This window comes from Thermobia domestica, chromosome 9 (assembly GCF_964235325.1).
Source record: "Thermobia domestica chromosome 9, izTheDome1.hap1.1, whole genome shotgun sequence".
Lineage (NCBI taxonomy): Eukaryota > Metazoa > Arthropoda > Insecta > Zygentoma > Lepismatidae > Thermobia > Thermobia domestica.
The window spans coordinates 21,197,117-21,211,850 of NC_137462.1; the positions used below are offsets into that span (position 1 = coordinate 21,197,117).

The 14,734-nt window shown below is 35.3% G+C and overlaps 1 protein-coding gene across 4 annotated transcripts in view; it reads left to right on the top strand.

The window, feature by feature from the left end:
- Positions 1-12,419, top strand: part of LOC145694454 (uncharacterized) — a 35,911-nt gene extending 23,492 nt beyond the window's left edge. For all 4 annotated transcript variants that reach the window (XM_081770721.1, XM_081770722.1, XM_081770720.1 and 1 more), the window contains exon 3: positions 9,350-12,419. In XM_081770721.1, the coding sequence (XP_081626847.1) occupies positions 9,350-10,628 (1,279 nt within the window). In that variant the 3' untranslated portion in view covers positions 10,629-12,419. The remainder of the gene's footprint in view (positions 1-9,349) is intronic.
- The last annotated feature ends 2,315 nt before the right edge of the window (positions 12,420-14,734 follow it).

Below are 14,734 nucleotides of genomic sequence, written 5' to 3' on the forward strand. Positions count from 1 at the left end.
GCAGTTAATAATTACTCATATTTATCAAATGTATCAGTGCAATATGTGCATATATGGCACACCACTTATCACGACCAGTCTATAACTATACAACACCCAATCTTTCGTTAAATATATGCATACAACATTACCCACTTCTGCACACAAATTAAACTAATATATTTATATCAGAACAGAAAATAAATTTCCCATCAATGTATATTTTAGTACATATTTAACACGGTTTAACATTAGATACACAGAGTTAAATAAAATTTTGATGTTCAACAGTAATATGTGTATATGATTATTTATTCATTTCAGTTATACGGCTTACTAAAACGCAGATCGTAACAAAATTTTGAATAAGTCACTTACGTTAGGGTAACCAAAAGAAAATTTTCGTCGCTATGGGTATATTTGATCTTTAATATAAGAAGAGATTACATATAATTACACAAATAATGAAATTGGTACGTCTAAGATAGGTGGGTCATGAAGCTTGCGTCAGTAATACGCATGGAGAATGTAAATTTATTCTTAAGGAAAAAACTGTATATGCGGTTTGGTAGGTCAAAAATCCAGGCAAACTTAGTTTACTTCGGGATATTACGCAGTGCAAAAGCTTTGTGCCTGATTCCATGAGACTTCGGATTCGGTTAATCACAGAGTGAACGAGTTTCTTATATTGCTGAATTTGTACTGATGTTTAGCGGTGCAAAATATATTCTGTTTTCTTCAGTTTTTAACATTTGCTACTAAAATTACACAGTGTATGTTACTGTCAAAACTTCAAATGAAGGTTTGGGTTTTGAAAATATTTATTACTTTTATTTATTCAGCAATCGCCAAATACAGCTCAGAGGTCATTTTAACTAAATGTGTAACAACAATAACAATGGAAATGATTTAGGATCTGATCGTGTATGTTTAATAGATACCTTCTCAGCGTTTGCCTGGTAGACTAAACTCCAGTCAGAATGGTCGGCAGCAGGCGTCCAACCCACGAGCTTCAGAATGCAAAAGCAACACTACTCATTGAACTACTTCGCTCGGTTAACTCTTTTTGGGCTTGTACTTTCAGGAACGTATGTCCAGTAAGTTCTTTATCTGTATCCAGGGAGACACGTGCCTGAACACGAGAGTGCAACATGTGCAACAGAATGTCCAGAAATCCAGTGCTTAACGTAAAATTTGAATTTCACTGATCGTTCTCTAAATACAACTGGGTGTATGCTTATTTGTATTTTTCCCCGGTTCAAGATCTCCGCTGTTCTCTATCTTATTTACTGGAATAAAATGTTGACCAATTTAAGCACGCAATTTGTCAAAGAAAAAGGGATTTTACACGAAATATGTACATTCTTCAGAATAGTTGCTAAAGACGGGGAAAATTTTTCTAAAGCTTTAATTTAAATCTGAACTTTTTTTCTAGTTTTGGCGTTATAATTGTTCATGAATGTTCAGTGTCCATCAGAACATTAGGCATAATGTATCTAATTATTTTTACTCAAGCTTGTGTTTTAAAAAGTTGTATTATCTATAAAGCTTTTAAAACTACGTAGATATGCTTAGTTAAGTGCCCACAAAGTCTTGTCCCGTGAACATTGTACTATAATAACTTGGGAATGAAACAAGGTATATGCTGGAAGAAATTGTGACTCTGTGGCATATTTTCCCCAAGAAGTAGAATAATCTACTTAAGTAAAGGGACACGTAAGGAAAGGGCAAATGGCTTTATTTAGGCGAAAAACGATACCACTTTGCCTCGAAAGATTTCTTAGTCATATGCCACGAGATCTTCAACGTTCTACGTATTAAAACATCGAAACATGTCTCTATTTCGTTTAAGGTATACGGGTTCGAAGCTAAATAACGTTTCATGACACACATGAAAACGTAATTTTCCTAAAAATTTCTTGTATACTAGCAGAACTGTGATCACTAAACTGTATCAGATGATGTGTGATAAATATCTGTACTTTATATATTAATTTTATATCGCATGATAATTGTATATGTTAAGAAATCTAAACAAATTGTTCTCTTTCATCCCTTAAATCGTAGGTCATTTTAAAACCGTTCTGTTAGTCATAAAATCCTCATTTTATTGAAATTAACTTAAAGAAATAGAAAAAGAAGAAGTCGACCGGGAGACACTGCAGTGCGAAATTTAATTTCAAGCGATTCATCTGTTTCGTGAGCTAATAAAATCAAACAGGACGTGATACGTACATACTGAGAAATAATCTGCTGATTGTTACTCTTCTCTCTTTTGAATACGGTATTTTCCAAAACACTTGTCCATGCAACAGTTTATTTTAAATAATAAGCTTATGTGCTAGTTCCCTCTCTAACAAAACAGAATCGTGAGATTATAATTTTTCACCTACATATTTATTCCTTCTCCTCCCCTTATGGTACGTTTTCTTTGCAATGTAATGTGTAACATACTGCTTTCATTTTTTAATATACAGAATGAAGCATTTGTCGTGGAACGCGTTATCTTTTACACTAATAAACACTGAAGCTTTTCACGATGCAAATAACATCCGAGAGACATTGTTTGATATACTCTGCAATAACAGTGTTGCGAAAGCAGTGTTTATGAAATTTGCGATGTAATTGTTCGCAATTTGTGATCATGTAACATATAGATTATGTAGAATTGAAGCTATCATTTAAATGTAAGCCATGTTCCCATGTGCGTATGATATAAAGTGTAAATATAAGTGAGTATGGAATGAAAACAATAAAGTGAATTGTGTTGTTCATGCAAATAATAATAATGAAGAACAGTATTATTATGTGCTGTGATTTCACCAAAATTGAGACAAATTACTCACAAAACTCAAAGAAGTGATGCACAATGCGTTCTTAAAAATATCTCATACCAGGAGTTGAACTAAGGACCTTTAGATTTAGAATTCCATACATTACCGATTGCACTGCGTAATATCACACAGGCACTGTTATAATTGGTTACTTTACGTTACTTACTTTAAAGTCCAGAATAGATGTGAACGTTGAAGATGAAGACAGAGCCAAATGACAAAAACATTTGATCATTACCTAAATTGTAAAATATTGTATTGAATAATAATAATAAAATAAAACAATGTACACCTTTTTTTATGCTTAGTATTGATTTGAGAAAGGAGAAAAAGTAATAGTGCACCAAACTGAAACGGAAGTTCATTTTTCCTATTGTCTGCGTTTACCTGACTGGAGACTTTCGCTCAACAACACTGCTTTCAAGCTGTTTGAATGTGTTCTATCTAGACACAGGTCATTTGAATATACTTCTGTCCAATGAATCGTAACGGAGGTGCTATGGAGAAGGAGAGAGGCACTGAGCTTCAAATCAAGTTTACCTGTGTTTTAATTTCCCACATAGCTGAGTTTTCTGAGGTTTATTCTATATAGTGATTAAAACCTCTGCATTCATATCAAGTTAGAAATCTTGTGGAATATATTTGTTATCCTTGAAAATTGCTGTTTTGGTTATCTGAATAGTAGAAGGTCTAATATCCCTCGGCAATAATTAACCGCCTGGATCCTTCTTGGCATCCCTTCAATGAGAGTTCAAAGGTAACGCTCACTCTCAGCACATTCTTCCCAGACATCATCAACTTAATTCCAAGTACTGTTTTCGTGCTAGGTGACAAATTAGGCCAGTGTTCCTGCATAACTGTTTTAACTTCCGCCCACTCATTCTAGATAGGTTACCTGTCGGCACTATACGGGTGCCAACCTACAACATCCATATCATCATGCTGCACTAGCCAATTCTCTAACTCGTGAGACATATGGACGGGTGACCTCTCGTGCTGCAATGGATTACCCCATCAGAATGAAGCTACTCAACAGATGGCCGCATGAAATTCCGAAGAATGTGCATTTACTGTTCACCTGGGAACTTGAGTATTAGAAGTCCCCGCAGTGAACTTTCTGGTGGATAAACACCGTGTGCGTGAGTTTCCTCGGGGTTCTCCCGTTTCCTCCTACTTCCTTCATTCAACCATTTCATTAATTACTCATCATCACCGTCTCCTTTAGCCTAACCGGCATAACCGTGGGACACAAAACTCAAAGATTTTATTTCATTTGAGTATTGGACTGGAAAAAGAGATTAAGTGCGTTTCTATTACTGCTGAAAAGAAGCTCGATATTGAGGGAAAAATGTGTTTTGTGAGTTGTGAGTGGTACTGAGATGTGTGTGAGTGTTTCGTGTGTGTGATAAAGAAAACCCCGTGAATTTTTTTAAAAAAGTGCTTCTCAAAATATAAGCAAAGAACGGAACCAATAATTTCTATAAATTAATATTAAAAACTCACTCCACGTACTAATTAGAAGAAGTTTAAAAAGTAAAATCTTCAGTGTCAGCATTTCCGGATTGGAAATTGACTTATAATATCTAGTATATATACGAAAAAGGAAGGTGAGTAATTATTGTTCTTTTTAAAGTGGTGCGTAGGCAAACTTTTAGACAATGTGGTAGGTCAGGTTCCATAACAACCCAAGCGCTATTCCGTAATTAGTAAGATTCATCTCATAAAGAGAACTGTCATCTTTTGGTACAAACCATATCTATGTAAGAAGTATGGGCAAGCCTCCGTACACGAGTGTATTGAGGGTTATCCATAATTTTTCAGGGGATGAATTCGGTCATCTCGTGGCAACCGCGTAATTAAATCAAGATGATGCAACGTAACCCATCTTTAAGTAGGAAATGCTTCCAAACCAAGAAGCAACCAAACAAGGAGGATACCCGAATGGCATCGAGCCCAGTGGACGATGGGGAAGCCCGTAAAAGGAGTGGAGAGGAGAGCTCTCCAGAAACAAACAATCAAAAAGACATCAGTGGAAACACTTCTTTGATTTGACTCCTTAGACCAGTACAAGGCAGAGCTGGACTATCTGGACGATTTGCTAGACTGGAAAAAAACAAACAGGGAAACTAGAACGATTGAAAAGAACAATGTTCGTTTTTGTGAAAAATCGTATGAAATTAGAAGGAAAATTCGCCCAAATGGAAAAAATAAACGAGAATCTTCAGGTAAAATATAAGGAAACATTAAAAGAAAACTTAATGTTGGAAGCAGAAATGATGTCAGGGCAAAGAGGGCTGAGACTGGAGGATAAAGAAAACAAATTGAAGATCTCCAAAAGGCAATTGCGACACAAAAAATTGAAATAGAAAACTTAAAGAACGAAAACATCAAAAGTCAGAACCGATAGGAATAAGCACTATGATCGGGTAGAAAAAGAAATCGAAGAAACGTCCAAGAAAATCAAGAAACTGGAGAACTATGCGAATATGTAAAAGGAAAAGCTCAAAGATAACGCTGAGACAGTAGAATAGAGAGCAAATCACTAGCAGAAACTGCACTATTAAGGGAAAGAATAGCAACCATAAAAATGGAGCAACAGCTGGATGTAACAAGAATAAGCAGAGAAATAAAATATCTAGCAAATAAACTCGAAAATTTCCAGACTAGCCAATTGGAAGTCGATGAAACTGGAATGAAGACAAAACAACCAACATGGTTAGAAATTGTCTAGCAGGATAGAACAATTACAGAAAAAGAAAAGCAAATAACGCAAGTGGCAGCAAAAATCAAACCGGCCATAATTATCCGACCTAAAAGTGAAATACTGAAGCAAACTGCCAAAAGATTAGTCAAAGCTTCGATCCTAGGAAAGATAAAAATAACTGGCGTAAGAACTACTAGAGATCTGGTCGCCCTCAAAAGAAGACTTACAGATCACCACCAAAGAGAAAATTAAGAACAACTTTAACTTTGAGGAAAGCGGAAAAAAGAATCCCGTTTGATTTGAAAGATCAAGAAATCAGAGAAACATTAATAGAGCAAAATTTTGAAGATTTCCAGGAAGAAGCTAAATGTATTAAATCAAGATTTAGAGCGGGGAAGAAAAATAAATAAAAAAATATGCCATCTACTAATAGAAGTGTCTCCCGTAATAAGGAAACCACTTAAACAATGACAAAGTATATATCTATTATGAATCTCTTAATTTGAATGACTTGCTCTTGCGTTGTTACGTGTTTTCTCCCACTATGAGGACGTCTAACAATTTTTATTGTTTCCGGATATAGCTTTACAATTGTTGAGTAGTTGTAGGAACTGCAATACTTACCGCTGCTTGTACTAAAATGCTAAATCTATCAAGAGTTTTTCCCTCGTCAAGAAATATTGTGACAACAAAGAAAAAGATGTCGCCATTCTGGAAGTCTACAACACAAGGGAGATAAAAGTAATGAAAAGGATAAGAAAGTATGCATCCCATGCAACATAAGATCTGCCAGATTCTAACAGCGAAAAATGTCTCTCTTACAGGGTAGCCAGAGGATTATCAGTAAGATCAATTATGGATAGATACAATATACAAAAACAAACAACCGTAAATCACCCAGTAAAAGCAAGGGATAAAAGAAGATTGGAACAATTGCTAGAAAGGAAAAGAAAAAGAGTAATAAGTATAAAGGACAGGATGATACAAACTGACCCCGAACTGGAAGAAAAACAAGCCAGTAATGAATTTTCTACCCTCTTAGAAAATAAACCTAAAATTGGATACAAAAAAAAACTGAAAAATTGGACAACATACCAAAAATAGATAAATCCTTTATACTAGGCGTCGAGCAACCTTTCCAGCCTGATAGAAAAAATAATCTACAAGAAAATGTGGGTTTCTTGATTGTTGACCTATTAGACTCCCTCTATCTGATAGACTCCTGAGCCCTGTTACATCAAGAAACCCGAGGCTGGCACCGAATACGCCCAAAGTGTTATCTATGGTAAACATCGTCGAACATATTTTATTCCTTTTGGTTTGTACACGACGACTGGTCCTAACTTCCAGAGACAAACGCATTCATCTACGAAGATTACATCGTTCCAATTCCAATGCCTGTTCGTCTCTGCAAATTTAAGACCCAATCGAATAAGATCCTGTGAGTGGACTTTCTTTCTTGCAGCATGACGAGCGTGAAGGCCCGCTTTTCTAAGCCGTCTTCTAGCAGTAGATCGCGAAGCAGGGAGGTATTGTTGTTTTGCTGTGTAATAGCATTGAGCCAATTATCTTGCTCTTGCGTAGTTACGTGTTTTCTCCCACTATGAGGACGTCTAACAATTTTTATTGTTTCCGGATATAGCTTTACAATTGTTGAGTAGTTGTAGGAACTGCAACACTTACCGCTGCTTGTACGACACTGGAGCCGACTTTTACGAGGACTAAAATGCTGTCTTTTTGATTCACATCAATTACTTAGAACAATGTGGTTTGATTAACCTATGTTATAACAAAATGTTTGCAAAGAGCCGTTCTGACTGGCTGACAGCTACTCAATACAATGCCTGAATGCCATCTTCATTTCAGTACTGAAGCTACGCTTAGGCGAAATATCACATAGTTTTCTACTTGTTTCTGTGCCTTATAACTTGTACCATTCTCTTTAAAAAAGACAAACGCAAACAAGGTCAGTTGCTTAGTTCCTTGCAAAACAACTAATGAGTTGTTTTAGTTTTAAACAAATCATATTTGCCAAATCGCTGTTTCAAGCCTCTTTATTCATTATAAAAATAATATATCCAGAAACAGGCAAACCCACAGGAATCTTAATAGAAGAGTGAAAAATATTTTTATCATTAAGATGCTATATTATTATTATTAGATAATATTCTCTGCTAGTCTTTACAGTAGATAATACTCAGCAGGAGATTGATATCAGAGTTCGTACGTGAGATTTTCTTTCTTGATAAAAAAAATCGTTTTTTGTCGTTTATTTAAAACAACACGGCTTTGTCTAAACTCAACAGAAGGACCTTGCAGATTATTGAAAGTTACTACTGCCAAGTATAAAAATCAAAGCTGTGTTCAACATTGACTACGTATAAATCAAAGAAATTTTAAATAAAAGAACGTAGTGCTTACAAATTTTCAAAAGTAAAATTAGTATTATTAGTAGAAAGTGCATTCTTTGAAGAACTTAGGGGTTGCAAACACAGCATCCTAAATTCGCTTGAGATCGTTCGGTTCCAAATTCAAGTAAAGTTAAAAGAATGATAAACTTTTAAACTATCTTGGCGTATACATTTCTACGTTAAGTGAAAGTATATATTAGATAATGGAATACAATATCCAATAAAGCGAACCTTTCGAGGAGGGTTTTCTCTCAAGATAAATAGCAAGAACACGTATTGAAAGTAGTTTTAAAACTTGCGTAATGCAGAATTGCTATCTTATCACCTGTGAACTTCAAGCTTCTGGAAGCACAAGTTCTCACCAGATTCATATTAGCATCCTTGATGATCGTAATATTGAAACAATTCATATTTCCTAACGTTCAGTGACGTCAAAATCAAGCACTAAATTATTGAAATCTACGTAATAATTAATGAGTGTTTACACTTCCTCTGTTTAAGCTCATATTATAGGCTACCATAATATAAATTTAAACTCATTTAGTGTGTGCTGATATAATCCTTGATATTTTTTTTTAATGAAAGCATTGGGGCGGAGCGAACTGTCGCGTAGAAAATATGTAATTTATTAACTCGCCTCGCAGCCCACTTGGCTATAATGTTACGTTATACTGTTCACATTTTTTTCATCCTATAAACAATATAGGCTACTATAAACAATATAGGCTAACCTTAAATTCGTTTTGCTATTCAAGTTTTCTAACGAGAAATCTTATGTTGTAACTTAATTTGGATGTAAAATCCTGACTTAATTAGGATTTAAGGAATTCGCACTACAATGTGCATTAAAATAATAACAGAAATATAGTGAAATCTCAATTTCAAACTTCACATCTACCTTAATGTCAATACCTTCACCCAGTGTTGGTAGGAGCTGAAAGTTGCTATTGATTTGTATTTTTCGTTTCCCATTATCTTTGCATAAAATTTTAAACAATGTTAGTTTTTCTTTCCTCCCATGAATACTGAAAGGAAAACTAATAAATAACGACCACGATAGTATTGCGGAAATACTTAACTTTTAATAACACGCAGATGGTTGTATACGAGTTAAATTTGATATCAATTATAGATACAATTCGAGATAGTAAAAGAATAGCTACTGTCTTGTGTGTAGAATGGAAATGATATCGGAACCCTCTAAAGTTCTTATATATAGTTTATATTTCTACAAGATTTCGTGTAATAAGAGATTTCAGTTTATTATGAAATATAACGTATCTAGGACTGAGAAGAACTCTCAATTAACATGCAATATTTTTGTTACTATACTATGCAAGGATTTTTTGGTGTTACATAATATTTACGTAGATTTTCATTCTCTTGTTTATTGAATTTTTAACAGTTCCTACTCTTTCCAGGAAAGGGAATTCGTTTATTAAAGGAAAGAAAATAATTTCTCATTCACTTGACAAATCTCATACTTGCAAGCGGATTTACAAGAGATTGACTCCGTTAGATTTGGAAGGACATGTGTTAGCACATATAAGTGAAAATCTTAATTACCAAAAACGTGAGAAGAGATTTGGTCGTACTTCAAATTTGGCAAAACACAAGTTAATACATACGGGTGAAATATCCCATAGCTGCCACGAGTGTGGAAAAGAATTTATTGAAAACTCACATTTGGAAAAACACATTTTAACACATACAAGGAGAAAACTTCACATCGGCCAGGAATGTGCAAAGGAATTCGTTCAAGAATCAAATTTGACAAGGCACATATTAATAAATGCAAGTGAATATCTTCATACGTGCACAGTCTGTGGAAAAGGATTTAGTAGAAAATTACATTTCGAAAAACACATGCTAATACATACAAATCGAAAAATGCATTCCTGTCAAGAATGTGGAAAGGGATTTATAGCTAAATCATATTTAGCAAGACATATTTTAATCCATACGGGTGAGAAGACTTACACATGCAAAGAGTGCGAAAGGAGATTTCGTGAAAAATCAAAATTAGCAAAACACATAAAAATACATACAGGTGCAAAACCTCACACCTGCAAAGAATGTGGAAAGCGATTTACTGAATTATATAATTTGGCAACGCACATGTTAAGACATACAGGCAAATATCCCTGCACGTGCAAAATGTGTGGCAAGGGATTTATTGGTAATTCACATTTGGCAAAACACATGTTAATACATACAGGTGAAAAACCTCACACGTGCCAAGAATGTGGAAGGGGGTTTAATCAAAAATCAAATTTAAATGTGCACATGTTAATGCATACAGGCAAATATCCTCGCAACTGCAAAGTGTGTGGGAAAGGATTTAGTGGAGACTCACAATTGACATATCACATGTTAGCACATACAGGTGAAAAACTTCACACGTGCCAAAAATGTGGAAAACAATTTAGTCACAAATCAAATTTGGCTTCGCATATTTTGATACATACAGATGAAGAACCTTACACGTGCGAAGAATGTGGAAAAAGATTTATTCGAAAATCATATTTAGCTTCGCACATTTTAATACATACAGGTGAAAAACCTTACACGTGCGAAGAGTGTGGGAAGCGATTTCATAAAAAATCAAACTTAGGAAGACACATGTTGATACATACAGGTGAAGCGCTTACAAATGCCAAGAATGTGGAAGGGGTTTCGTCAAAAATCGAAATTAGCTAAATACATGTTAGTACATACAGTTTCCGAAGCTCAGAAGTGACAAAAATGTGGAAAGGGATTTCCCCGAAAGTAAAAAATGAAATGAAATCTTTGAGTTTTACGTCCCATGGTTATGCCGGTTAGGTTAAAGAAGACGGTGATTATGAGTAATGAATGAAATGGTAATATGAAGAAAGTGGGAGGAAACGGGAGAACCCCGAGGAAAACCACGTACATAGTGTTTGTCCACCATTAGGTTCACTTTGCGGGGCTGGGATCGAGCCCTAGACCCAAGCACTAGATATGAGCGCTCTACCAGATTCACCACGGCCCTCGCCAAAAGTCAACCTTGAAAATACAGATATTACTACATACAAATGAAAACCACATATTTCAAATGTGTATATAAAATATATATCCAAAAATCACTTTCGGCAAAACATATTAACACAGACATTCATAACCTGAAATGTAAATAGCGTGGAAGAAGATTTCATTGCAAAACATTCTGAGCAAACAAATGTTAATACATGTGAATACATTCAGATGTGGTAAGTGTGTAGAAAAAAAATTATCTTGACTTGAAATTTCTCAATACAGATGATAGTGCTTGCAGGTAGAGAAAGGAAATTCGCAGGACTAAGTCTGTAGAAGGAAATTCAAGTTTGCGAAGAAATATACTGATACTTAGAGATGAAAAGTGTATGTGTCAAAATTGTGGAAAACATGTTAAATTTAAAGTGATCAACGTTCTACTTCTTAGTGAGTATTGGAAGGCATTTACTCCAAGTTTCCATGCAGCAACACGAGGCTAACGCTGATCAGATATGGATTTGGATGTTGGAAAAATGGGAAATCATTTTTTGTAACATATATTAATTTATAAAATCATAAGTATCATACTCGCCAGCAGCTAGAGGAAAGAAATTTTAGTGCCAACACATACAGCTGAAAAACTTCATACATTCCAATATTATATGGAACTTGAGTCTAAAGTTAAACTTAACAATACACATGTAAACTTATACACGTTATACAGGAAACTTGTGTCAAGAGTGTAGGAAGGGGTGTAGCGAAAGCTTTCACCTGTGGGGAATGGAAAACGGTACTTATTGAAAAATCAGTTACGCAAGATCCATGTTACCATATATAAACGATATTAGTGAGAAGCAATATAAATACTAACAAGAATTTTAAAAATACAGAATACCCCTTCTCTCTCTTAATGGTGGTAGGAAATTTAGTTGAAAATCATATTTCACAAGACACATTTAAAACCGAATCTTCAGACTGAAAAAAAATTTCTGCCCTTTGTTTTCAAGATACAGAGTTGAAATTTAGCACAAGCATTGAGTTCATAACTACGTATTTTTCAAGAAATCTTCAGATCCCTACTTGATTCCAGGCCCAGGTCAGAGGGGAAAAATTTCCGGGGTGCTATTTATCAGAAACGATTCCAGTTTTTCCCGAATTTTTCGGTTGAGGTGTATGACGCGGACAAGTGAGTGGTACCTTTGAAAAGGACTCGTTATACTGAAGAAAATTGCGATTGAATCATGATTCTATGCCAAATAGTAATGAAGCAGTAAATTTATATATAGAGAGAGAGAGAAAGAGGGAGGGTAAGTTTCGGTGAAGCCGGACAGTTCTGATGTTTCGCTTCCTTTTACTGCTACCCCACTAAACAAAAATATTCAATACTTCGTCATATTATTTAATGATATGTTGGTATACGGTACATGTACAACTGAAATAGTTTTTCTGGAATGTCATGCTAAGAAATAAAAAATAAAGTTCTGAAAGTTGGCAAAATCTTTGATCTACAATTTTGGAATGGTGAATCCGGACAGTAGATTGGCGATTCCGGACACTGAACCATAAAGGATAAAATATACATGATAGTTGTATTTTGGCTTACTATCTTGCTACACTAACATTCTTATATGAGAAGTACAGAATATAATTACTATTACATGATAAATACATGCAAGTCACTAACAACAATTTCTATACTAATTTCTCTACGTTGAAATTGCAAGCTAAAACACAGTAGTGTATCTATCACTATACCGTTTAATCATTACACATAGTAATCACATTTGTTTCCATTAGAACTACATTGTACTACTATTTTGCAAGTAACAACTAGATTATTAGTAAAATGTATGTGTGCACTGAGATTAATATTTATTTTTCTTGCGTGAATCACATCACCCAGTTTCATGAAGCAGTAATCATATTTGAGACACATCGTCCACAGATAAAATACGGTTTCTTACCACCGCTCACACATCTTTCAGGAAACCAGCCCTTACACAGAGTACAGGGCACCCAGGAACCGTATTTGCTTGATGATAGTGCTTAATAATTCTTTCTGCAAAACCAACAGTTGTTCTCATCCATACCTTCGATTGTGTTTGAGGAGACAATTTTAAACATTTAATCTTTTAGCAACGCCTGACCTTGAGATGTGGGCTTGCGATAAGCAACTTCAGGAGTAGGTAGAAACTGTTTAACTGAGGAATCTGAAGGCGATTCGGACGTGTTTAGGGATGAGTCTGATCACACAAAAGAGAAACTGTTTTCAGCTGCTGGCAGGTCAGGATCATTCAGCAAAAGTAATTCGTGTTCCTGAACTTGTTGCAGTTCAAGTGGGAATATGACGGTGGTACGGAATCCATTGCAGCAGCATCAACACTTGCAGCACGATACCAGGCTTTCCCGAACAGTTCGCTTAATATCATTTTTGTCAGAGCTCCTGTTCGATGTGCCTTCATCCATGAATTTGTTACAATATCATATTCCACCTTTAGTACTTAAACGAATGTCAAATCCAAAGGTTGAAGCCGGTGGCTCGTGCGTGAAGAGATGTTCAACATAAAATTCACACGCCGACAGTGAACTGTGTAATGTACGACCATCTAAAATCAACAAAATCGACAGATGGAATGCATGAAGCGAAGAGTTCTAACCAAGTGAGCAAACATTCTTCGTTACTCCAAACATTTTTACTCATGAGAACTTTAGAACGGTTTGGCATTCTTTGCTTGAACTCCTGCTTCCATTTCTCACTCAGAAACGTGAAAACCAAGAGAGTGTTCTGAATCCTCTTAGTTGATAAATATCATTGTTTGGATTCTCCTTAATATAGTAAACGTGTCAGGATTCACCCTCCCCTAAACGTCCGGAATCGCCCATTTTGAGCATCATAAACTTGTGCACGCGTTGCGCAGGCACGCACAGTCATGGAATTCTTCCAACATGCAACGAGTAGTCTTTGCTTCGATATATGTCTTACTTAAGCATTTGCTGACAACCACTTCTGTGCAAAACAACATATTCCATTAAAAAGTTACATCAGGTCAAAAACGTGCATGAAGCTATTTTTTCTTCTTTTCCCCACTGTCGAAACTCTTGCACTTTCTACTCAGCACTGAACTGTAGGACGATACGATGCTTCAAATGGGCTTCGCAACAAGTGTCCACATTACACATGGGAAGAACAGTATTACTGTAAGCTTAGGATGTTCGGATTCAGCATCTGTCCGGAATCACCCAAACTGATTATACACACACACTATATATATGTTATATATATATTATACACACACACACTATATATATATATAGATAGATAGATAGATAGATAGATGAGTCACCTTCAGACTCAAAAATTTCTCCTGCCTTTAGTTTACAAGATAAACGATTGAAATTTCGCACACGCATTCTGTATATAACTACGTATTTTTCGAAACAAATTCAGATCCCTACGTGAACCCAGAGGGGCGCAGATATTTTGAATTTTTGTCGAAAAAACTCCCGGTTTTCTCTGATTTTCCCGTTTCTGGTGGTATCACATTCTATATGATAGAGCAGATGGATTTTACTTACTTTGTATTCCTAACCTATTATCTTTACTGATGTTTAGGTTTAGAAATATTTTTAATTTGAAATAACTCTTTTCTCTAGAAATAAAATACTAGTCTCTAGATTTAACCAATACAAAGAACATAATTCAAAATTTTATTCTATGGTCATATTTCATCCTTTTGGAGAACGGCAAGGGATTTTTAAAAATTCGCAGACCTTCACGTTGGTTTCCCTAATAGCTCTGCTAATTGTCACAG